The following is a 25,481-nucleotide window of genomic DNA, read 5'->3' as shown; positions in this document are numbered from 1 at the left end:
TGGATAAGGCTGCTTCTTATAAGGGCCTGTCTACACATTCCTGGACTCTAAACTCTAGGAGTCACTAGCTCTGGGAAATTCACATTTCATGTATTTGTCCCTTGCTCTGTGCAATAACCAGAGAGTCACTGGCTGCGAACTGGATACCAGCTTGGTGTCTCCGTCCCTCCCTTTCCACTTCCAGCTGAGTGTGAATAAGGAAGGAAAGGGATGTCAGTTTCTGTTTAGAGCAGTCAGTGTAGACAGTTCCCTGAGCCCTTCCTGATGTCATTGCAGCTCTGTCTCTCCTTCCGTAGGCAGTGCCCAGTCAGCTCCAGAGGTCTCCCCAGCCACCCCTCACACATGCGCTCAGAGTCACTCTTGCTGCTCTGCTCAGGAAACCTTGTGACATGATGTCTGGAGGGTCCGGAAGAACGTTCTCCAGAACTTTCCCAGCCCTATCAACAGCATTCTTGGGTGTGAACTTGGAGGCATCGACATCACCTTTAAATGAATGGATCAAATTAATAAATTCTTATTTAAAAATTATAGTTTACATATATTTATTGAATTCCTATAAAGAGTAAAATTTGTGAGGAAAGAACGAAACCCATAATGGCCAGAAGTTCATAGAAAAGGTTAAAGAAAAAATGAGATTTCGCTATTAGTTACTTAATTTTTTTGCAGAGCACTTCTTTATTATGACAATATATAAAACAAATATAACTTTAAATGTTTATAACTACAACTGTACATTACTAAGACTGCTAGTATTGTTCAGCTTGCTCAAATTTAGGGGAATAGCTTATATGTAATTCTTGAAATTCACTGACCTTCATAAAAATGTGGGATTGAAATGCATGTATACATTTTTCATGTATATAAATTTCACTCTCCTGACTTTATTCCCAGTCTCAGCATTTTCATACATCTTTGGGGAGTTAACCAAACTCCAGGCCTTTTGTTCCTAAGAGAACTGGCAAGGTTATGTTTGCCAATGGCAACATCCTTAAAAGTTAATAATCACTGATCACCAATAGATTTTTTACCTCGTTCCTTCTTTCTTTAGGGCAAACGAGCTTTTACCTGGGCATTCAGTCCAACCCCCAAAGACTGAATATCCTTCAAACACCTCCCTGAAAAGCACTGTAGGGGCACGTGGGTGGCTCAGTTGGCTGAGCGTCTGCCTTCAACTCAGGTCATGATCTCATGGGTTGGTGAGTTCAAGCCCCACATCACTTCGGATCCTCTGTCCACCCCCCACCCCCCCCCACCTCTCCCATGCTCACGTTCTCTCTCTCAAAAATAAACATTTTAAAAAATAAAAAAAAAAATTAAAGCACTTTAGCCATTTCCTTTTTTTTTTTTTTTTTTTACTTTATTTTTTAAATTTACATCCAAGTTAGCATACAGTGCAACAATGATTTCAGGAGTAGATTCCTTAGTGCCCCTTACCCATTTAGCCTCTCCCCCCTCCCACAACCCCTCCAGTAACCCTCTGTTTGTTCTCTATATTTAAGAGTCTTTTATGTTTTGTCTCCCTCCCTGTTTTTATATTATTTTTGCTTCCCTTCCCTTATGTTCATCTGTTTTGTCTCTTAAAGTCCTCATATGAGTGAAGTCATATTTGTCTTTCTCTGACTAATTTCACTTAGCATAATACCCTCTAGCTCCATCCACATAGTTGCAAATGGCAAAATTTCATTCTTTTTGATTGCCAAGTAGTAATACTCCATTGTGTATATGTACCACATCTTTTTTGTCCATTCATCCATCGATGGACATTTGGGCTCTTTCCATACTTTGGCTATTGTCAATAGTGCTGCTATGAACATTGGGGTACATGTGCATGTGCCCCTCTGAAACAACACCTGTATCCCTTGGATAAATGCCTAGTAGTGCAATTGCTGGGGTGTAAGGTAGTTCTATTTTTAGCTTTTTGAGGAACCTCCATACTGTTTTCCAGAGTGGCTGCACCAGTTTGCGTTCCCACCAGCATTGCGAAAGAGATCCTCTCTCTCTGCATCCTCACCAACATCTGTTGTTGCCTGAGTTGTTAATGTTAGCCATGCTGATAGGTGTGAGGTGGTATCTCATTATGGTTTTGATTTGTATTTCCCTGATGATGAGTGATGTTGAGCATTTTTTCATGTGTTGGTTGGCCATCTGGATGTCTTCTTTGGAGACGTGTCTATTCATGTCTTTTGCCCGTTTCTTCACTGGATTATTTGGTTTTTGGGTGTTGCATCTGATAGTTCTTTGGATAGTAAACCCTTTATCTGGTATGTCATTTGCAGATATCTTCTCCCATTCTGTCAGTTGCCTTTTAGTTTTGCTGATTGTTTACATTGCTGTGCAGAAGATTTTTGTTTTGATGAGGTCCCACTAGTTCATTTTTGCTTTTGTTTCCCTTGCCTCTGGAGGTGTGTTGAGTAAGAAGTTGCTGCAGCCAAGGTCAAAGAGGTGTTTGCCTGCTTTCTCCTCTAGGATTTTGATGGCTTCCTGTCTTATGTTTAGGTCTTTCATCCATCTTGAGTTTATTTTTGTGTATGGTATAAAAAGGGGGTCCAAGTTCATTCTTCTGCATGTCGCTGTCCAGTTTTCCCAGCACCGCTTGCTGAAGAGACTGTCTTTATTCCATTGGATATTCTTTCCTGCTTTGTCAAAGATTAGTTGGCCGTTTGTGGGTCCATTTCTGGGTTCTCTATTTTGTTCCATTGATCTGAGTGTCTGTTTTTGTGCTATAGCCATTTCCATTTTTATAGTAAGGTGAGGATTGTACCCCTCAATCTGAAAGTCTTTAACCTTGAAGTCATCAATTGTCTCAACTTTTCAAAGGATCTTAAGCTTCTGGAAAGGCCTTGGTTCTCACTGAAGCTGCATTTTCAGCAGCTCAACATGACTCAGGTAAATATGTGCATCTCCCAAAGTATGTATGAAGTCATTGGGCTTCAGGCCTGTGATGTGTACCATCCTGTAGGTGAGCAGGGCATAGCTGGTGACACTGGAGGGCACAACCAGGCCCATGTCTCCTGAGCTCCGGTACAGCTGACAGGACAGCTCACCATTTTCCAGGTAGAACTGGCAAAGGGAATGGCAGAGAGGAGCCATTAAAGGAAGATCTTTTGGATTCCACCCACACAGGATGATTCTTCTGTCATCACAGTTGGTTTTGATTGTGTCAGTCACCTTTTGCAGTTGGTCTACTCCTTGACCAGAATAATCTGAATTCTTATCTTTGTATTTTCCACTGAAAGTTATAAACTGGGCCTAAGTCCCCTTCTTCTCTGTTGCAGAATACCGGCTGTCCAAGAGGTCTCAGGACCCATTTGAGTCCCAGATTTTCACTCCCTTGGAAGACAGTTCCCAAGCGTTTGTGGATCCCTTGATAAACCACAGCAACTCCTCCAAAACACCCTTCTAGGATACAGGTTTGGTTGTCAGCAGAGGAAATTCATCCCATGGCCTGGAGTGCACCTGCATACCCAGCACCAGCAGCATGCTGGTACCTGTGTGGTCATCCTTCTGGAGCCCACAGTGCAGGATGTGCTCCGTCTGCACCAAGTACCGCAGCACCCTGTTTGGTGGTGGCCAGAGATCCTGCCCCACTTCCACACAGGCGGGCTGAGACCTTGAGCGCTGCAGGTGGGAGCTGGGGGCCAGTGTGGTGCTGGCACAGCTGCAGGGCCCGGATGGGACCCCAGCGGGGGGCGGTGAGCAAGGTAGTGCGGGCTCTTCCACACCTCTTTTCCCACTGTGTCTGCCGTGACCTCTCTTAGCTATTTCTGTTTCAGACAACTAGACTGCAAAGGCTCAGGGAGTGTTAGAGCTATTGAGAGTGGAACTGTGGGACTCCTTGACCCCATCACGTGCTTAGAAAGAACAGAAAAACTATCACACATCAAAAGGTAGTAGGATAAAATTTGAAAGTGTTAATGGAGACCATTTGCCAGACCCAGGTGAACTCCAGGAGAACGATGGGAGTCATTCAAAGTCATGAAGATCACAAGAGTTGTCTCAAGCCTGGAGAATAGCAATTGTCAAATTTTCAGAATGATGGAAATAATATATTTTAATATCTATAGAAGAGTGAGTTTTGTTTTGATCTTTTGCAAACCAGGAACAAATTGATATTAACTCGATGGTATGTGAGCACATAGAAAAGATGGTCACTGATAACACAAACGGGTTCACCAAGGTAAGCCACGTGACTAAATTAGCAAGTCAGAAGAATTGGCCTCAGAGAGCTGAGCCAGGGAGAAAAATTAGGCCCATGTGCTCTACAATGGTCATGGCCTAACTTGATTTTATCATTTTTTAATGCTTGTTTATTTTTGAGAGAAAGAGCATAGGATGGGGTGCAGAGAGAGGAAGAGAGAGGATCCCAAGCAGGCTCCGCGCTGTCAGTGCAGAGCCTGATATGGGGCTCGATCTCATGAACTAAATTTAACATTTGATTATTCACATGACCTGAGCCAAAATCAAGAGTCAGAGGCTTAACCGGCTGAGCCAGTCAGGCACCCCAAGGATACTACCTTTATCAGGAGTTTATCACAAGGGCACCCGCACTACTTCAGCAGCTCCCTGCAACCCTCACCAATCTCCTACAAACGTACCTGGCACATCCCCTGATGCCTGCATACTAAATTCAGTTTCCTGGAACTCAGCTTTCACTCTTATTTCACTGAACCCAGATAAGTGCAGGGTGACTAGGGGCCATTATATGTCCCTAGTGAGCAGCTCCACCTCAGATACCAATAGTGATCCTCCCTCCACCTTTTCCTTAGATCTTTTTTTTTTAAGTTTATTTATTTTGAAAGAGCAAGAGCGAGTAGGGGAGGGGCAAAGAGAGAGGGAGAGAAAGAATCCCAAGCAGGCTCCATTCTGTCAGCGCAAAGCCCCACACAGAGCTTGAACCCACAAACCACGAGACCATGCCCTGAGCAGATGGGTCCGACACTTAATAGCCACCCAGGTGCCCCCAGCTTTGCCTTAGATCTTAATGTCAGTGTGGGCGGTGACTGGGCTCACCTTCTTGCTGACAGCTCCCAAGTGCTAAGAAGCCAAATTCTCCTCTTCTTTATCCCCTTCCCAATCTGGGCTCATCAGAGCACTCCGAGGAATTCTGAGAAGGCTCTCAGATCCTCTCAATCCCAGCTTCAAAAGCTCAGACTGAAGGTAGAACAAAAGGAGTGACAGTAGTTTTCATAGAACCGGAAAGAGAAGCGACAGAAGAGCTTGCATTTCCAGGAAGATTGTCCTTTCAGATAAAGCCTCCAAATAAAGTGGCCCTCATTTCATGAGCTGCAAGTGACTAGGGCAAGACAAATGGTACCTACATTTAGAGACTCCAGTATACCTGATCATAGGATACAATCCCAGTCCTTACTGGAGGGGTTATAGAATATAAAGACTGTACTCTTTATTACCTTCCTTAAAAAAATAACAAATCCTGACATCTTAAAAACATCTGGCCCCAAAGATTCAAATCAGATTTCATGGGTCTTCACTGTATTACTTATAGCTGATTGTCTCCACCATCTGTGGTAGGGTCTGGATTGCCACTATTATTTTGTGTTTTGCTTGAGGCAAACAATGTGGGCTCTCAGGTATTTAAGCCAGTCTCAAATTCTTCATCTCCTAACACCCTAATAATAAAATCTGTCTCATCTGGTGGTTGAAAGCATTGTGATAGTCTACAGAAAAATCACCAAATTAATAATGGCAATGCATCTCATACTTGAGATCTCTTGTGTTTGGCAGTGTTTTAAAATTGCAAAATGCTTTTACATGCATTACTGTTCCACTTGATATGCATCAGTTTTTTGCCTTCTCCAATCACTGTGGACTAAATCTTTACTTTCTCGGGAGGGATTTCTCAGACCTTATCCTCTCAGCATTCCTTCTCAATCCAATCTCCCCTGTCTTCACAAGGATGTGGACATTGCCCTCAGCAACCCAATCTCCTTATGTGGTTAGCTTCTGTTTTGTTTTAATGGAGGGATGTTTGGTTAGGTCTTCCCCTCTCCAGTCTTCTCTCTTTCTCTACTGCAGTGTGAGCCAGCCCTTTGTCTTAGTTACTCTTGGGCACACTCACCTACCATCAAGGCGTGAGCAAGAAACCAAGCCATACTTATCAGAAAAAGGATCATTTTAATCAAGATGCTGTTGACAAGATGGCTTTTCTCACGAGGTCAGCCCAGGGCACAGAGGTGATTACATCTGTGGCTCTTGGGTCCACTTCTTCCTTATTGCCACATGGAGCTCAAAGTGGAGGTTGAGCAAAAGAAATTGGAGTGACAGTAGCTTTCATATTAATGAAACCTTCCGGTTGGAAGGAGACACAACAGTTTTACCATTATTCTTTTTTCTATCCCACATATTTGTCAATCACTAATGCTTTTGTGAGGTATTACTTCAGGGTTTGGCCATGAGAATTTGCCTTGCAGACCTTCTTAATACATGGAGCTTAATTGACCAAGGGCCCCCGTTGCTAGGCTTTAAAATGGTCTCTGAGGCCACACCTCCCATGCACTGCTCCCTGCCAATAGCTGGGCGCAGTGGGGATGCTAAGACAGCCCCATTCCTTGGGCAACACAGGACTCTTTGTTGGCTGACTTTGGCTCATTGACTCCGTGATGAATTTATAAATCGTGGCTGAGTCTTGGGCCCCTCCCCCCAGCCTTCTCTCCTTTTCTCTTGTATTCAGATTTGCTTTGTGGCCTGAAGGCCTTGCCATACTCCCTGAGTATGTTCCTATTTTCTTTCACACAGGTGTTTTCCCTAATAAAGCCCTTGCACATTTAATCCTAGTCAGCATTTGCTTCCTGGAGAATCTAGAATAGGCAGAGCTGGCATCCTGTCAGCCTCTTCCATCTCTGTGTGCTGTGTGCACTTTGAGCTCTGTTTTGTTTCAGATGTAACTGTACTGTTACTTCTCTCTCCTCACCCTGCCTCAGAGCCACAGGAGAGTCTGTTATTAGTAGCACATTTATTATGCCCATAAACACATAAGATGCTGTGTTGATCACCCTTAATTAGCTTATAGTCACCAGGCATACATCCGTGAGCACAGGACATTCAGAGAGAGAACAAAACCAGTAAATCAGAACAAAGTGAAGGTATTTCCATCCTTATGAGTCACACAAATGGGAAGGTTTACAGGTTTGGCAGCCATTTGGTTTCCAGACTGAGTGGGGATAAGGCTAGCAGTTGCCACTGCTCTAATCAATCTTAGTGATTGAGTGAAATCAGGCTCTGAATGCTGGACGGGGAGAGCCACTGAAGTGTCATGGATGAGTAAAGGAGAGCCTCTGCCTTCAGGAAGTCCTCACACCAGTGGTAACATGACTTCAAAAACCAAGGAAGCACTGTAAGCATAGTGACAAAAATTGTCTAGGGTACAGTGAGGGCACAAAGGCAGATGGGGTCATTTCTTAGGAAAATAGGAAATATTTCAGAAAGGGGCTAAGTTTGAAAGCTGCAGGGTTCTCTTGACGCGTTCCATATTGGCGCCACAGTTTATTCGGCATGGTTGAAGCATGAGGTGCAATGTGTTGATGGGCAAAGGGGGAGCCATTGCAAACTATAAGGACTTTGCGCTTGAGAACTCTGTGCAATGGAAAGCTTAAAGGTGCAGGGTGGGAAGAAGTGAGACAGTCACCTGGGACTGGGACAACTCTGAGGCACAACAAATTCCAGAGTTCTCCTGAGTATCACACCAACCTACTGTCAACGAGACTCTGCCTGAAATCTTTCTTGGTTTCCTCCCTTTGCTTTCCTGCTTCCCTCGCTCTATTCCAGATGCTCAGGGAGGACTGTCTTAATAAATCACGTGCATGTAAATCCTCACCTCAGGGTCTGCTTTTACTAAACCTGCCCTCAGACACCCCCAATTCCTGACATGTTCATCTGATTCACAAGTGCTCTAACTGAAAGTAAGAGCCCCCATATCTAGGCCTAAAGAGGAACTGTTGGTCAGAGTTCATGGCAATCCTGACCTGGAGTTAGGTTTCTCCTTAGCATTAGGTTCTAGACCTGTGCTGTCGTAGGTCTTCCACATGCTCCATAGCTGCATCTGATGGCCTCGTTGGAAGCTGTTGTCACCCGGAGGACTTGAGAGTGTGTACTGGAGGGAAGTCAGTCCAGAAATAGATGAAGAGGGCAGGGTTTCAAGACCTGGAGCATCAGATGTCTTAAGTGTCCTTACCTCTGATAGTCTGTCCCTCTTTCCCAGGGAGAGCCAATGAGGGCTTTAACTCTGGGGCTTCAGGGAGAATTATACACACAGGAGAGTTCCCTCCAAGAATGATGGGCAACTGAAGACCAATATTCAAGAGGAGAGCCTCAAGAGGTTCATTCTCAACCACCCAGTGCCAAGAAAATGGAAAAGGGAAGAGGTGGGCTTCCAACACTCCACCTGGGCTCCTATAGGTTCAGCAACTTTTGAGGTCAGAGGGGGCAATGACAGGGAGAAAACTATCTCAGGTGTGCCTGAACCGCCTGTTAAGATGGGTAATTGTGGGTTCAGGGAGAGGAGAGCAATGGAGGAAACAAGAAACAACAGAAGAATGAATGAATGAATGAATGAGAATTGCTTTGGAAAACACATTCCATATCAAATTTGGGACCAAACTGCAATTCTGCTTAGTTGTACTATTACAATGACCAGGTCACATGCTATTTTGAAGAAGTCAAGGATTGAGACCAGTCCACCATCATCACATCAGCCTACTCCCCACCTGCTACATATCCAGAGAACCATAAAGTATTTATTGCTTTGCAACCTGCTTCTTTAGCTCATCATAACACTTTTGAAATCCATCCATGTTGTTGAACTATCAGTAGTTCCTTTTTTATGGTTGAGTACTGTTCTATTATATGAACATCCCACAATTTGCTCATACTCCGGTTTGTGTCCTTCCACTGTCCATCTCTACCCCCACCTGTCCCCCTCTTTGTCTCCTTACTCCTTGCTCTGTGTACCCTCCTACTGTCATTCTTTTGTACTTTGCCTTTGTTATGTCAAGTTTTCAATACAGCAAAATGCAACTCACTTGAATCTTGAAGGCGTGAAAGAGGACTTAGGTACGATTTAGCTTTGGATAAAGGAAGTCCATGGGCCAGTTTTATAAACATGCACAGAGATGCAGGAAGGTGAAACAAGAATTGTTAAGACAGCCATGGCCCTAAGGGAGAGAATAATTTGTTGTCAGAGGCAGAGCATTATCTTCGTGCTATCGCGGGAAAGACAGAAGGCGAAGCCAAGGAAAGGGTGAGGTTAAGGAATTTATGTTCTCAATCTTGGCTGTAACTTATATTCACCTGAGGGGTTTTAAAAATGGATATCAAAACTTATCATTAGAAATTCAGATTTATTTGATCTGGGACGGGGCTTGGCATAGAGTTCTAAATTCTCCACAGATGCTTTTAACAAACAGCCAGGAATAAGACTTGCCTAGCATTGCAGATAAGCCAGCTACAAACCGCCCCACAGTGTGCATCTCATTCACAGCAGAGACTGAAAATCAGGCCCTTTATGCAGTTTGCATTCGCCTCTCAGGGGTGATGGTGAGAGAGCCTGGAACAAGGATCAGTGGAAAAGCAACAGATGAACCATGTCAATAGTGTTTCCTGTACAGATATCCTTCTTCTAGAAGCATGCTCCTTACATTTGCTTGACTCACAATAAGAAACACATATTACACTGTGATTCAGTTCATACATGTAAATAGTTAGAATTTTGCAAAATTATACTTACCCTTACCATGTGCAATGAACTTTCATAATTTTGTACTAAGTTGATTTCCTAATCCACCCATGAATTGAGAACATAGCTTGAAAAACATGGATTTAAAATGTTTTCTTAAAATAAGAAAGAAAGAAAGAGAAAGAAAGAAAGAAAGAAAGAAAAGAAAGAAAGTTTTCTTTAGGCATATTTTAAAAGAGAACTATGAGGACTTACTTGCCTCAACAATTCTCTAAATAGGAATTGAAACATATGAAAGCATTTTTATCTCTATGCTGTCCTTTATCATGCCATAAGAAACTTAAGAAGAAACCACTGTCTGATGAATAATCCAGAGGATGACAGGAGAGAGAGATGGCTTAAAATGCAACAGCTGAAGTTTTTCATGCTATTCTTAGAATGTTCCTATAGTGTAATGAGATATAAAGTCCCATTGGAGAATATTGATCTCTGGGTAAAAATTTGGTAGACATGGGTTAGGCTAATCCTTTTGCCAATTCTTTTTTGCTTTCTCTGATGATTCCTTTCTCTCCTGAACCTCTCCAAAAGAACACAAGACTTCTGTGAAGGCTTACTCCTTGTCCCCACAAAGGTGACCCAGTGCCTCTCATGACTGTTGGCTCCTTCCAGACTGGAGGCTTTCATGTCTCTTCTACCGGACTCTCGTTTCTCACCAAATGGTTGTGTGTCCTTAGCTACTCCCTCAGCCTCCTCCAACCACTGTCCCCTAATCTGTGGATGATGGAACTGGACTTATTTGATCTCTAAAGGCCAACTAAGCATTTACATTCTGGGGCTCTTTTTTGACCCCTTTCCCTTCTCTTTAAATAGAAAGGAAAATCTAATGACGAGGTGTGTTCTCTGTAAAATGTAACAGGCTGTTTTGTTTTTTTTTTTTTAATATATGAAATTTATTGTCAAATTGGTTTCCATACAACACCCAGTGCTCATCCCAAAAGGTGCCCTCCTCAATACCCATCACCCACCCTTCCCTCCCTCCCACCCCCCATCAACCCTCAGTTTGTTCTCAGTTTTTAACAGTCTCTTATGCTTTGGCTCTCTCCCACTCTAACCTCTTTTTTTTTTTTTTTCCTTCCCCTCCCCCATGGGTTTCTGTTAAGTTTCTCAGGATCCACATAAGAGTGAAAACATATGGTATCTGTCTTTCTCTGTATGGCTTATTTCACTTAGCATCACACTCTCCAGTTCCATCCACATTGCTACAAAAAGCCATATTTCATTTTTTCTCATTGCCACGTAGTATTCCATTGTGTATATAAACCACAATTTCTTTATCCATTCATCAGTTGATGAACATTTAGGCTCTTTCCATAATTTGGCTATTGTTGAGAGTGCTGCTATAAACATTGGGGTACAAGTGCCCCTATGCATCAGTACTCCTGTATCCCTTGGATAAATTCCTAGCAGTGCTATTGCTGGGTCATAGGGTAGGTCTATTTTTAATTTTCTGAGGAACCTCCACACTGCTTTCCAGAGCAGCTGCACCAATTTGCATTCCCACCAACAGTGCAAGAGGGTTCCCGTTTCTCCACATCCTCTCCAGCATCTATAGTCTCCTGATTTGTTCATTTTGGCCACTCTGACTGGCATGAGGTGATATCTGAGTGTGGTTTTGATTTGTATTTCCCTGATAAGGAGCGACGTTGAACATCTTTTCATGTGTAACAGGCTGTTTGTAAATGTGCATATTCAAGATTAAGCACCTCTCTTCCTCCTGCAAAAGGGAGAAGGCCATCACTTTCTTTAGAAAAGAAGGATCTGGATGGGAACCTGGGTGGCTCAGTCGGTTAAGCGTCTGACTCTTGATTTCGGCTCAGGTCATGATCTCAGGGTCGTGGGATCGAGCCCCACATTGGGTTCGGTGCTGAATGTGGAGCCTGCTTAGGATTCTCTGTCTCCTTCTACCCCTCTACTCCTCCCCCACTCTCTAAAGTTAAAAAATATAAAATAAAAAAAGGGTCTGGAGAGCAAACTGGCAGCTGAGGAAAGAGTGGTAGGGATTTGGCTACCCAGTCTGCAGAAGCTGTGAGCAGGATATCACCAACTCCTGGCAGTGAACATGGAGTCCTGCATCACAGGAGGGAACTTATCCTCGAATTCACCGGTAATGCTTCCCCCTTCCAGGCTGCTGCTCACCACTCAGCCTGTCTTCTACAGCCTCTCACTGTGTTCTTGGTCTTGGTCTTTAGGACTGCATGGGTCTCACTCTAGCCATCAGTAGGATAAAGACTAAAAGACTCTCATTAAGGTTTCTTCCATTTTCTGTCTGCAGATCAAACCTCAGTGGATGCTGCCAGATACTCTAGTCCTGTGAACTGAGACTTCTGGAAGCCAGGCAACAAACAAACACAATCTTACCCTCGAAAACTTCAGGAAGTAGCAGCCTGGTTAGTCTCTCAACTCTGAGGGCTACCTGTCTCATGAGCAGAATCTGGGCCCTGTCTCTGCAAACCTACAGAACAGCCCAGAAAAAGTCAGTTATGTCCTGTTGGGGTCTGTGGAAAGTTAGGAAGCCATTTCCACTTCTGGATTATCATTAACCAATGCTAAGCAAAATGCACTTAGTCTGCATACATAATTTGTGATCCTGCTTTTTAATGAGGCTTAGGTAAACTTGCACTGGCTGTAGCACAAGCTTTTTACTTTAGCTCCTGTGCTCAAATAATCAACTCAAGGTAAAGAAAACCCTGCCCCTATGACAAATCAGGCAGCCCCTAAATGGGCCCACTGCATTGCTGTCTGGATCCCCTCCAGTACTAGTATGAGAACACTATTGTGTGGTGTTGGAATGCTGGCTAGATGGTGGGAAAACTGGCACAGGGTCAGTGAACACTGCTTTTAGCCTTCACCTGACCCTGGGGCCGCTCATTTAGATCATTGTCAAGATGGGCTTTGTCTAGACCACCGTAGCCAAGGAAGACTTCAAAGAATGTAAGAGACATATCAAAATACCATAGAAGGGGCGCCTGGGTGGCTCAGTCGAGTGAGCGTCCGACTTCAGCTCAGGTCATGATCTCGTGGTCTGTGGGTTCGAGCCCCACGTCAGGCTCTGTGCTGACAGCACAGAGCCTGGAGCCTGCTTCAGATTCTGTCTCCCTCTCTCTCTGCCCCTCCCCCACTCATGCTCTCTCTCTCTCTCTCTCTCTCTGTCAAAAATAAATAAACATTAAAAAAAAAATACCACAGAAGACCTAGAAGGGGCCTCCAATGGAAAATCATACTATTTCATCAGATGACATTTAGTAGAATAGTCATAGTGGCACAGTGGGTTAAGGTCAAAAATTAGAAGCTACATGAGGGCCCATCAATAGGACAAAGGAGAAATAAATCATGTCATATTCCAGCAGTGGGTCCTATAGAGCAATGACGAATGGATGAACCATGCTTGTCATCTGGAGCAGAGTGCTGAAGGTTATGCCTTTGAATGACTACAACCAACCTTGAAGATGAAGGAGGACAGGTCAGAGGAGGAAACAAGGAAAACCTTGGGCTGCTCTACCTGAGTCCTGATGACACCTGGAGCACAGGGACTTCCCAGAGGAGGAGTGCTAGAGAGAGATCATTGGTCCATGGCAGGCCTGGGTCCCAACAGTGGACGTGGTAAAGGGGGCAGGGCTGGTCATAAAATAGTTCCTTTAGTTTGTTCTTGGAAATCCAAGATGAAGTCAGGGACACTTTGAGCACTTGGTGGTGGGAAATAAAGGAGTCACGTATGGACCCACTTAACAGCAGAGGAAGTTGAGACTACAAAGAAAATGGTGGCAGGGCTGAGAATAAATTGAGGCCTTCTGAACCCAGCTGAGAGGGGTGACAGCTCACAGTCCCCAACAGGCAGCTCCATGGGTACAGTGAGAAGGCCAGTCCTGGAATCGGGCTGCAGGACAGTGAGACCGTGTAGGCAAACCAGGGAGGCTCTGTCTTCCCTGTTGTCCCTGTAGCCTGGGGGAGCACAAGTGGGGAAAGGAAGAAAGTAGAGTTGGACAGCAAAAGAGATGTATGTTTAGAAGCTGCCTGGAAACCATCCTGAAGGGAGTCACTTTGCTCCTCTGCACTTAGCTTCTAGACACAGCTGCAGGCAAAGACAGAGGATGGCAGAACAGAGCCAAACCACAGTAGTTCGCAGGAGGCTGCACACAACAGACACAAGCAAGAAAGCGCCAGACCCAGGTCCTGGGCCTCCCGGATGGGGAAGCCATACTGCTCTTCTGATGGTCTCATATGGACCTTGACAGCAGAAAATGCCATTTGGATCTGAAAAGAGGCGACACTGTATTTAAAAGCATCCCAACCCCTGCTCCAACTCCTTTCCTCTGTTTCCTTCTCTAACTCATCTTCTGCTCTCACACTCCTGTTCTTTGCTCTCTTCTGCCCACCTTTTCCCTTTTTTACCCTTTGCAGCTACAGTTTTAGGAGCATTTGCACACTGGACATGAAAATGGCTAGTTCTCCTTGTCTCTCTCTCTCTCTCTCTCTCTATCTCCCTTTTTTTTTTATTTTTTTCTCCTTGTCTCTTCAATGAAATGCCAAAAGAAAGATGGAATCCTCAGAATCCTTGATGGGTTGGTCGGGAAGTGGAACTCCAAGGGGACCTGAGTGCCATCACAAGAGAACTATTTCTCCGCAGAAGTTCCTATGTTAAAGGATGGGGGCTGGGAGGGAGTGGGAGTCTGACCAACCACTGCCCCAAAGCTGGGGTGTGAGCATTTATGGGCCAGCAAATGTAACATTAAGAGCAAGCCTTTGTCGAATCTCAGAATTTGGCAGCCTAGATGGACACGCTCTACCCATCACCAAAGAGGGCTTACCTTTCCAGCTTAGAGTCAATGCCCCAGCCCTGAGAGCTCAAGTCAAGGACAGTGATCCTGGAGCACTCACAGAAGCACCCAGACCCAGGGAGGGCACACAGGCATCCCCACTCGCCCAGTGCTGTATAATAGTCACTTCGAGACTGACCACACATGTAGCACTCTGGACTGTCAAAAATAGAACGTGGATTGTCATTGTCTGTTCTCCTGCAGAAATAGCGTGGTTTTGTTCTCCCCCAGTGATAGCTATCTTGGAAAACCATGTGGTGGATGAGGTTTCCTGAGGATGCTCCTTTTCCTACGTAAGAAAGTAGGAGATAGCTAAACGATCCGATGGGAGGAGCTCAGGTGATCATTCTTCGAGTCGCACAGCTTTGGCCCAGGCATTGACTACTGAGATGAGCAGCTCTCTGGGAAACAGAAACCACGTGGAATGAATTCAACAGATATTGGAGGCTCAACATTCAAAAAGCCAACACCAAATTAACATAGCTAGAAAGAGCAGGAAATAGCTCCCATACCTAGGGCCGGAAAACCAGAAAGAATATATATAAGGGGATTGTAAAGTCTGGATGCTTGGAAGAGAGGCCCCGTGAAGCTGGAACCTGGAGCTGTGAGGTGAAGCTGCCGTCTAGCCATTGCTGTTACCTCAGGCAATCAGAGGGGACAAAGCCCCCAGAATCAGGACCCAAACCTTTGGGAGGAGGCTTAGTACCTGGCTGATGCTGGCTCCTCAGGAATTCGAAGGAGGGACCCTGCAAAGCTCGCAGCTGAGAAGAAGGGGAAACCCACCTTTGGTAGAACCTCCAGAGTCTAAACAAGACCCTTGCAGCGCTGAGATCCAGAGGGGACATCGCCACACTGCTGCAAGAGTTCTGAAGAGGCACCCGTTTGCCGCCAGGACTCAGAACAGGAGGCACAGGGCTGCTGACGCGGATATCTCTGAAGGGGCACACTGAAAATCCTTCTGGGAATAGGAGGAAAACACTAGAATCTGGGGCCAACTGTAACTACTGGAAACAACTGCCAAGATGAAGCACTATTGCTGAAGTGATGTAGAAAAGGAACAGTGAGCAAACAGGAAGAAGCAAATCCTTCTCATTTTCCTGCCTTCTAGTGCTCCCATTAGCAGACTCAAATGGGAGAGAGCTGGTTTGTAGGTACTCAGGAAATCAGTGTTTGAAGCTGACATACAGTAGCTTCAAATTCATTGTATGTTTACTTTTGAGAGAGAGAGAGAGAAAGAGAGTATGTGAGCAGGGGAGGGGCAGAGAGAGGGAGACACAGAATCTGAAGCAGGCTCCGGTCTCCGAGTTGTCAGCACAGAGCCTGACACGGGGCTCAAACTTATGAATCCTGAGATCATGACCTGAGCTGAAGTCAGATGAGCCAACAGCCACCCAGGCGCCCCAACAGACAGCAGCTTCAAAACCAACACATCTCACATCCTCAACACAGGCTCTCTTCTTTCTTCCCAGAAGTCTTTCTCTTCTCAAGATCCATAGCTAGCATCTGGTCCCCCCCTAAATTCCTGCATGAACATCACTTCTTATGTTTGAAAAGCTTTAAGTCCTCCTCACTGAAGTTTGTTACCCTAACTAGGCCTACTTCTGCCCTTGTGAATAGGTCTCTCTGTTCCTTTTCCTCTGGTTTCAGTGACAATCTTGAGTGAGAGAGGGACTCAAAGGATGAACAGATGCCGATTCTAAAACACAGCCATTTGGGATGTGGCCTGGTCACTAATGGCTGTTGTTGCTAGAATAGGAGTAACTCCAGCATAAGTGACGAAGAGACAAAGTATCAGGGAGCCAGGCTCTGAGTCTGTCTAAATACCCTCGTAATGCGACCACCACCCACTGGCTCTGAGCCTTAAGCAAACTGACTCATAAAGTCACCTCATCATCAGGGGGATCAGCTGAGCTTAGAGCTGGCAATACTATTTGTAATCGAACATTAAATACAAATGTTAAACGACCTTATGTGATTGCTGATCATCTACTATGCTACTTTTATAATCAAGAATTTCTAATATATTATCCAAAAAAACCCCATTATTTGCCACTGGGAAAAAAAATCAGACCTATATTCTTTCATCTTAAAATGGGAGAGTTTGTGAAGATGGTTTTGGTGTAATTCCGGTATTAATATTCTATCAGATTAAATATAAAGAATATTTTAAAAATCCTAATCTACTTTCAGTTGATAGAATTCAATAGCATGTATACAAAGAGTACTTAAAAAATTGGCAGTCATCATTAAAGGAAGACATTATCTTCTGGGCAGGGGATGTTCCTTAGTATTTAGAGGTAAGTAGTCTGGGTGCAATTTCCTGTGGCACCCTCAAAACCTGAGCACCTGAGCAAATACATTATTTGGCCTCCGTAATCTTCAGCTTCTTTTCTGATAAACTAGATGCAATAATAACACTTCCTCAAAGTTAGTAGGAGGTTTAAATGAGTTAATGTTTAGGGGCACCTGGGTGGCTCAGTCGGTTGAGCATCTGACTTTGGCTCGGGTCATGATCTCATCGTTCACAAGTTCAAGCCCCCCACCAGGCTTGCTACTATCAGCTCAGATCCTCTATATTTCAGATCCTCTATCCCTCTCTCTCTCTCTCTGCCCCTCCCCTGCTCATACTCTCTCTCTCAAAAATGAATAAACATTTAAAAAAAAATGTCTTTTTCCAACACAATGGCAGGTCCCATTGTTACTGGAGAAGAGAGTTCAGAAATATGTTTGAGACATTTCACAATGCAATAGCACGGCATAGCTAGATGTGGAGCAGGGTAGAGTAAGGCACAACTTTCAAAAGTGATTTTCCCTCGTCTTTCTGCCTTCGCTTTTTAAAAATCATTTTGCTGCATGTGTGGAGGCACTCAGGATCAAACATGTGGTACCAACAGTCTAGCAGCAGAGCCACAGAGACAGATGGTTACTCCAGGACATCCTCCTCAGTCTCAGGCTTCAACCTCAGTTAGAACGGAGAGACAAGGTGGGTCAGATAAGTCCTTCCCCTGCCACACTTGAGCATCCCTTGGCAAGCTCAGTGGCAACATCACTAAACGCCACTCACGTGCAGATCATGGGTTACGCCCCAAATACCCAAGGGCCAGATTTTACCATGCTCTATAGAAAGGTAACATTCTTGGACCACATCCAGGGGCTTTGTGGCAACCTCCCTCCAGCAAATCAGTCAAGATTCCTCCTGAGCCCTGTCACGTTCGGTGTATTGGTGACCTGAATAAAAGAATAAAAGAATGTCATCAGATGTGCAGGTCGTCATCAAAATGGGTGACCGCCACTATCTTAAAGGAGATTAATTGTAAAGTGACCTTAGACAGCCAAAATGAAATGTAAAACCAACAAGTATAAGAATAACATCCATGCAAACAAAAAAACAAAGCAAACACAAAAGCATCCCACAGGCAGAAGTGGTAGTGGGAAGTGAGACATTAGAAGGTCAAAACTGACCTCAATTTAAATGAAACATCAGTATAGCCCACTGTGAGGAAAAGGACAATGGTATTGGAGTATATCAAGAAGAATATCAAAAGTCAGGGGGATAAAACCTTTTACTGGATTAATTAGTCATCATTAAGTAGAATATTACATTTATGTTTTAGTATTTTTTTGAAGAGTGTGAAAATTTAAAAACTGGAGAGGACTCAAAGAAGAAGAAGAAATATCTAAAACTCTCTAATTTTTTATCGGAGGAAAAAGCCATAAAATCTGTTTTGGTTAAGAGAGAATGAGGGATGACTTTATATCAGTCCTCGAAAATGGAGGGGAGGAGGTGAAAGATATTGTACTTGTATAAAGAGGATTGAACAAGCAGTAGTATTATAGATTTTTTAAGGTGGTTGGTTGGCAGTTTGGGCAGAAAGGTACCAGAAGACTGCAGATGGCTATTAAAATAAGCAAAGCCCAGAGTGTACACTTTTAGAGCCGTTGCATTGGGTGTTGGCTTGGCTAGACAGCCAAAGGAAAGAACCTCCCTGGATAGGAAGCTCTCCTTATATTCTACTTCTATGCTTGTAATGCCAATTAACTGGCAATTTTGTTGGAGCTTGGACTGCAAGCAGTGCCTCAGGCTCTAAGCTCTGGCTGTTGAGGCTCCTGCTCCGTAATCAAGCCCTCTTAATTGTCCTGGGTGCTAATGAAGCTTCTGACTACAGATAGGATTCTCCAGAGACTCTATCTCAACAGTAAATATCCTCCTCCCCACCCAATTAAAAACCCATTTGTTTCTATCTTCATTTAATCCATTTTTTCTTTGGTCTCACACTCCTCTGCATGGTCCTCATCCTCCTCTCACAGCATCCTCTGCATAGTTAGTTGATAAGTCCTCCCCATCTGAATAGATCTGACATTAACCATGCCATTGTTCTATCTCCCATGAGGGGTTGCTCTAACGATCTCATGTTCCTCTGGGATCCTCTTTTTTGACCTGACTTTTATCAGTCATGATTTCTTTCAGCCCACCGAGGTGACTTAGCAAAAAGCCTAGAACTATGGAGATCCAGACTAATCTCTGTTCTCTCTTTCACCAAGAGAAGACAATAACAGAAGACTTCATGAAGAAATGATCCATATGAGAGCTGAGATCACCTAACAGAGCAGAAGGAAAAAAAATGGAACGGAAGGAGCCAAAGACCCATACTAGGGAAGCAGTGTTTTCCTTTGTTTCCCAAATCAGGTGGACCGCTCTTTCCTACAAACAGGGACACTACCATTGAAAGACCACCACGAACAAAGGACTTCCCTGCTTCAGCTGAGTCACTCTTAACTGCAGTTAGGGCTTTGGGGGTCATCGCCTCAAATTGTTTGCTTAATGGTGGGGTTTTTCCTTTGCATGAAAATCTGGGGAATTTGTCTCAAATGTCTCTATACCCAGCTATTTTTTTTAATTCAAGTATAATTAAAGTACAGTATTATGTTAATTTCAGGTGTACGATATAATGATTCAACAATTCTATACATTTCTCAGTGCTCATCACGATAAGTGTACTCTCAATCCCCTTTACCTACTTGACCCATCCCCCCACCCACCATCCCTCTAGCAATTGCCAGTTTGTTCTCTATAGTTAAGAATCTGGGTTTTTGGGGGGCGCCTGGGTGGTTCAGTCAGTTAAGCATCTCACAGTCTGTGAGTTCAAGCCCTGCGTCGGGCTCTGTGCTAACAGCTCAGAGCCTGGAGCCTGCTTCAGATTCTATGTCTCCCGCTCTCTCTGCCCCTCCATGCTTGTGATCTATCTCTCTAAAAAATAAATAAAAAATTAAAGAATTTTTTTAAAAAAAGAGTCTTCCTTTTTCTGTTTGTTTTGTTTCCTAAATTCCACATATGAGTGAAATCATATGGTATTTGTCTTCCTCTGATTTATTGCACTTAGCATTATATCCTGTAGCTCCATCCCATGTTTTTGCAAATGGCAAGATTTTGTTCTTTTTAAGGCTGAGTAATATTCCATTGTATATATATACCATATCTTTTTTTTTTTTTTTTTTGAGAGACAGAGAGAGAGAGAGAGAGAGAAAGCGCAATAGTCAGGGAGAGGGGTAGAGGCAGAGAATCCTAAGCAGGCTCCACATTCAGTGCTCAGCACAGAGCCACACACAGGGCTCAATCCCATGACCCTGAGATTATGACCTGAGCCGAAAGCAAGAGTCAAATGTTCAACTGATGAACCACCCAGGCACCCCTGTACCACATCTTCTTTCTCCATTCCTCTGTGGATGGACACCTGGGCTGCTTCCATAATTTGGCTATTATAAATAGTACTGCAATAAACATAGGGGTGCATATCTTTTCAAATCAGTGCTTTTGTTTTCTTTGAGTAAATACCCAGTAGTGGAATTATTAGATCATATTGGTAGTTCTATTTTTAAATTTTGAGGAATTTCCATGCTGTTTTCCACAGTAGCTGTACCAGCTTACATTTCCATCAACCACACACTAGGGTTCCTTTTTCTCCACATCCTCCCTCGCCAACCCTTGTTAGTTCTTGTGTTTTTCATTTTAGCCATTCTGACGAGTGTGAGGTGATATCTCATTTTGATTTTGATTTGCATTTCCCTGATAGTGAATGATGTTGAGTATCTTTTCATGTGTCTGTTGGCCATCTTTGGAAAAATGACTATTCATATCCTCTGCCTTTTTTAATTTGATTATTTGGCTTTTTGGTGTTGAGTTGTATAAGTTCTTTATATATTATCAATATTAAGCTCCTTATTGGATACATAATTTGCAAAATATTTTCTCCCATTCAGTAGATTGTCATTTTGTTTTGTTGATGATTTCCTTCACTGCGTAAAAGCTTTTTATTTTGGTGTAGTCCCAATAGTTTAATTTTGCTTTTGTTTCCCTTGCTAAAGGAGACATATCTAGAAAAATATTTCTACATCTGATGTCGAAGGGGTCACTGCCTATGTTTTCTCCTAGGAATTTTATGGTTTCAAGTCTCACACTTAGGCCTTTAATCCATTTTGAGTTTATTTTTGTACATGGTATAAGAAAGTGGTCCAGTTTCATTCTTTTGCATGTAAACTGTCCAATTTTCCCAACACCATTTATTGAAGAGACTGTTTTTTCCCTTGTATATTCTTGCCTTCTTTGTTGTAGATTACTTGACCATAAGTAAAGCATAAGTTTATTTCTAGACTCTCTATCCTGTTATATTGCTCTATGTGTCTATTTTTATTCCAGTACCATACTATTTTGGTTACTATAGCTTTGTAGTATATCTTGAAATCTGGGATTGCAATACCTCCAATTTTATTCTTTTTCAAAATTGCTTTGGGTATTTGGGGTCTTTTGGGTTCCATAAAAATTTTAGGATTATTCGTTCTAGTTCTGTGAAAAATGTTGTTGGTGTTTTGATAAGGATTACATTAAATCTGTAGATTTCTCTGAGTACTAGAGACATTTTAACAATATTTGTTCTTCCAATCCATGAGCATGGAATTTTTTCCCATTTATTTCTGTCATCTTCAACTTCTTCCATCAACATTTTATAGTTTTTGGAGTACAGGTCTTTTACCTCCTTGGTTAAGTTTATTCCTAGGTATTTTTATTCTTTTTGGTGCAACTGTAAATGGAATTTTTTTTCTTCCAAGATTTTATTTAAATTCAAGTTAGTTAACATATAGCGTAGTATTGGTTTCAGGAGTAGCGTCTAGTGATTCATCACTTACACATCACATCCAGTGCTCATCCCAACAAGTGCCCTCCTTAATGCCTGTCACCAAATTAGCCCATCCCATCACCCATCGCCCCTCCAGCAACCCTCCATTTGTTCTCTATAGTGAAGAGTCTCTTTGGGTTTGCCTCCCTCTCTGTTTTTATCTTATTTTAGTTTTCCTTCCCTTCCCCTATGTTCATCCTGTTTTGTTTCTTAAATGCCACATATGAGTGAAGTCATATGTGGAATTATGGCTGATTGACTTATTTCGCTTAGCATACACTCTAGTTTCATCCACATCATTGCAAATGTCAAGATTTCATTCTTTTTGATGACTGAATGTATGTGTGTGTGTGTGTGTGTATATATATATATATCTTCTTTATACATTCATCAGTTGATGGAAATTTGGGCTCTTTCCATAATTTGGCTATTGTTGATAGTGCTGCTATAAACACTGGAGTACATGTGCCCCTTAGAATCAGTATTTTTGTTTCCTTTGGATAAATACCTAGTAGTGCAATTGCTGGGTCATAGGGTAGCTCTATCTTTAACTTTCTGAGGAAGCTTCCACACTATTTTCCAGTGTCGTTGCCCAAGTTGTATTCCCACCAACAGCGTAAGAGGAATTGTTTTCTTAATTTCTCTTTCTGCTGCTTCACTATTAGTGTATAGAAATGCAACAGATTGCTGTATATTAATTTTGTATCCTATAACTTTACTGAATTCATTTATTAATTCTGATGGGTTTTTGGTGGAATCTTTAGGGATTTCTATATATAGTATCATGTAATCTGCAAATAGTGAAAATTTTACTCCTTCCTGACCAATTTGGATGGGTTTTATGTCTTTTTCTTGTCTGATTGCTGTGGCTATGACTTCCAGGACTGTGTCGAGTAAAAGCGGTAATAGGGGCGCCTGAGTGGCTCACTCGATTGAACATCTGACTCTTGATTTCAGCTCAGGTTGTGATCCCAGGGTCATAGGATCAAGCCCCACATTGGGCTGCATGCTGAGTGTGGGGCCTGCTTAAGATTCTGTCTCTCTCTCTCTCTCTCTCTCCCTCTCTCAAAAAAAAAAGGTGATAAGACTGGACATCCTCATCTTGTTCCTGATCTTAGAGGAAAAGCTCTCAGTTTTCACCAATGAGTATAATATTAGCTGTGAGTTTTTCACATATTCCCCCAGATATTTTTAATAAGCACACCAATGACTATGATGCTGGGATTGGGAGCTTTCTCTACTGACGTTAATTTGAACATCCAGAAACTCTCCTGGTTAATGCTTCCTTCTATTTTATTTTTATTTAATTAAATTTATTTATTTATTTTTCCTTCTCTATTCTTTCTCTATTCTTTCCTGCTCTATGTAAGCAGAATAAGCTCAAAGAGGATAGTGAAGGGGCACCTGGGTGGCTCAGTCGGTTTAATATCCGACTTCAGCTCAGGTCATGGTCTCAGCTCAGCTTAGGTTCATGAGTTTGAGCCCTGCGTCGGACTCTGTGCAGACAGCTCAGAGCCTGGAGCCTGCCTCAGATTCTGTGTGTGTCTCTCTCTTCCCTTCCCCTGCTCACACTCTGTTTCTCTCTCTCTTTCTCTCTCAAAAATAATAAAACCATTTTAAAAAAAGAGGATAGTGAAATCATCCACTAAAGTGTTGCATCCACACGACTCCTGAAACAGAATGCTACGGGTACCAGTGACAGTCACAACAAAGTTTATTACAACGAGAGGCAAGGCCGACTGACTGGGACCAACACTCTTGATAAGAGTGTGGCTCCGAACAGCCGGGGTACAGAGTTTTTAAAGCCGATCACATCGTTTTATCATTATCTGGGAACAGAACAGAGAAACAGTTCCCAGATGAGTTAGAAACAGTTGCCAGATGAGTCAGAAACAGTTATTGAATGAGGTGATTATTTTAGACTTTCTGCCGCTAAGTTGTAACCAGTGGATCTCCTTGACCTTGTCTCTGATGCTCTTTTTTTGAGCTTTTGTTTCCTTCATTGGTAAAGCCTGATTCACAAGAGTATGAAGTATGATTTACAAGAGTAAAAACAAGGCTGTTATCTTTTGGCCTTCAGTGTCAGAACAAAGTTGTTATTTTTCAAGCTAAGTGTTAGCCTTACACTACAGTTTAACCCTTACAAAAGCATATGCGATATGTGATGAAGCTGGTATTCACATCTTAGACTGCTTTTCCCAAGGCTGTGCTTTTATTTCTTCAGCACAGACCCAGGATGGGATTTGTGGACAATATCCGTAAGAGTTAGTTATTCCTGGTAACTGTTACTTATACATTCAACAACTATTTACAACAATGTTTTATCTGGCAGTTTCTTGTGGAGGCACTGGGGAGATTGGATGAACAAGGCAGACAGAGTGCCTGCTCTCAGGAAGATGGTTTCCTGGCACAGGAGCCCAGTATTTTATAGATAATCACATCAATACATTTTAATTATGACTGTGATAAGTTTTACTTAATACTTGTGTTCCTTCATCCCATTGTGTCAGCCACAACTGAAAATTGACTGAGTATAAATAATAGGACTATAGAAGTGTGATTTTAAAAATGCCCCAGGAGGGGCCCCTGGGTGGCTCAGTTGGTTAAGTGTCCAACTTTGGCTCAGGTCGTGATCTTGCGGTGTGTGAGTTCGAGCTCTGTGCTCAGAGCCTGGAGCCTGCTCTGGATTCTGTCTCCCTTTCTCTCCGCCCCTTCCCCATTCACACTGTGTCTCTGTCTCTCCCAAAAATAAACATTTTAAAATATGTCCCAGGAAAGGCTCTTTGTTTTAACAGTGGAAATACCTATGTTTGTTCCAAGGTCCCCTGAAATTTAGATGTGGGTTCCTGGGGGGTGTGTTATATCGTTTGGACAGAGGAGCTTGAGGCCAAGGTTTGTGTGGTGATTCTGATGCCATTTAGTGGTGGGGGAGTTTGGGAAGATCTCTTAGTCTCTGGGCCTGTTTCCTCGTCAGTAAAATAAGGTTATGGTTCTAGCTCTTCGAGGTCTTCTCCCACTCAGTTTTCTCTGAGTCCGTGGGGAACTGTAATGTGTATTAAACATGCCCTGGGAACTGCTGCTGGGACCTGACCTGGGCCCTACGGTGTGTGTTTCCTCTAATAGCCTGAGCTGAGCCAATGCCCTGAGAGTCCAGAGCTGAGAGAGAAAATGGAAGAAAGTCAGCAAATTTGGAGGATGAAAAGTATCTGAAGAAAGCCAAGATAATGGCAGAGCATGTGGTAGCCAACATGACAAGAATAAAGATGGTCTTCAGGCTGGGTTCAAAAAAATCAGGGAACCCTAAGGAATGCCTGTAGCATCATCGGACTCCTCAAAGAACATCCTAAGTGAAGCAGTGAGAGCTAGGAGAGTAACTTACCCAAAGTGAACTTGTTGTAAAGGAAAAACATCCCTGGTGTGTCTCCTCTAGCCTCAGTATTACAACACTAATTTATTTCTGACACCAGATTATGTGAGTTTTCCACACGTCAGTAATTCTGCAACACCAGTTGGGTGTCTTACAATTTAACTCAATTCGGACACTGACTAATGGAGTTAGTGTCCGATCCCACAAGAGTTCAGTCCCTTCAGATTGTCTCTTTCCCATTTCAGATACCAATCACCAGTCCAGGTTATTAACCACGCCTCGACCCACCAGCTACAACCCAGAGTTTCCCAGAATCCCTTCCTTGGGTTAAGTTAGTTTGCTAGAGTGTCTAACAGAACTTAGGAAAACAGTTTACTTAC

At 43.1% G+C, this 25,481-nt stretch overlaps 1 protein-coding gene, 1 long non-coding RNA gene and 1 pseudogene across 10 annotated transcripts in view; 2 read left to right on the top strand and 1 right to left on the bottom strand.

Annotated features, from left to right (window-relative positions):
- Positions 1–528, top strand: part of LOC106982108 (myomegalin) — a 48,050-nt gene extending 47,522 nt beyond the window's left edge. For all 7 annotated transcript variants that reach the window (XM_053214716.1, XM_053214715.1, XM_027056306.2 and 4 more), the window contains one exon: positions 297–528. In XM_053214716.1, coding sequence (XP_053070691.1) covers positions 297–388 — 92 coding nt within the window. In that variant the 3' untranslated portion in view covers positions 389–528. The remainder of the gene's footprint in view (positions 1–296) is intronic.
- Positions 529–1,424: 896 nt separating this feature from the next.
- On the bottom strand, positions 1,425–4,604 carry LOC106982103 (thymidylate synthase-like; annotated as a pseudogene).
- A 9,260-nt stretch (positions 4,605–13,864) lies between these two features.
- On the top strand, positions 13,865–19,493 carry LOC128313978 (uncharacterized). 3 transcript variants are annotated; one of them, XR_008295233.1, is made up of 3 exons: positions 13,865–15,713; positions 17,434–17,545; positions 19,105–19,493. It is a non-coding gene; the product is annotated as an uncharacterized LOC128313978 (long non-coding RNA). The 3 variants fall into 3 exon arrangements; XR_008295232.1 differs by having other exon boundaries at positions 13,865–17,545; XR_008295231.1 differs by having other exon boundaries at positions 13,865–17,545; positions 19,031–19,493.
- Positions 19,494–25,481: the final 5,988 nt, after the last annotated feature.

Source organism: Acinonyx jubatus, chromosome C1 (assembly GCF_027475565.1).
Source record: "Acinonyx jubatus isolate Ajub_Pintada_27869175 chromosome C1, VMU_Ajub_asm_v1.0, whole genome shotgun sequence".
NCBI classification, from domain to species: domain Eukaryota; kingdom Metazoa; phylum Chordata; class Mammalia; order Carnivora; family Felidae; genus Acinonyx; species Acinonyx jubatus.
This window is presented reverse-complemented; position numbering and strand designations above follow the sequence as displayed.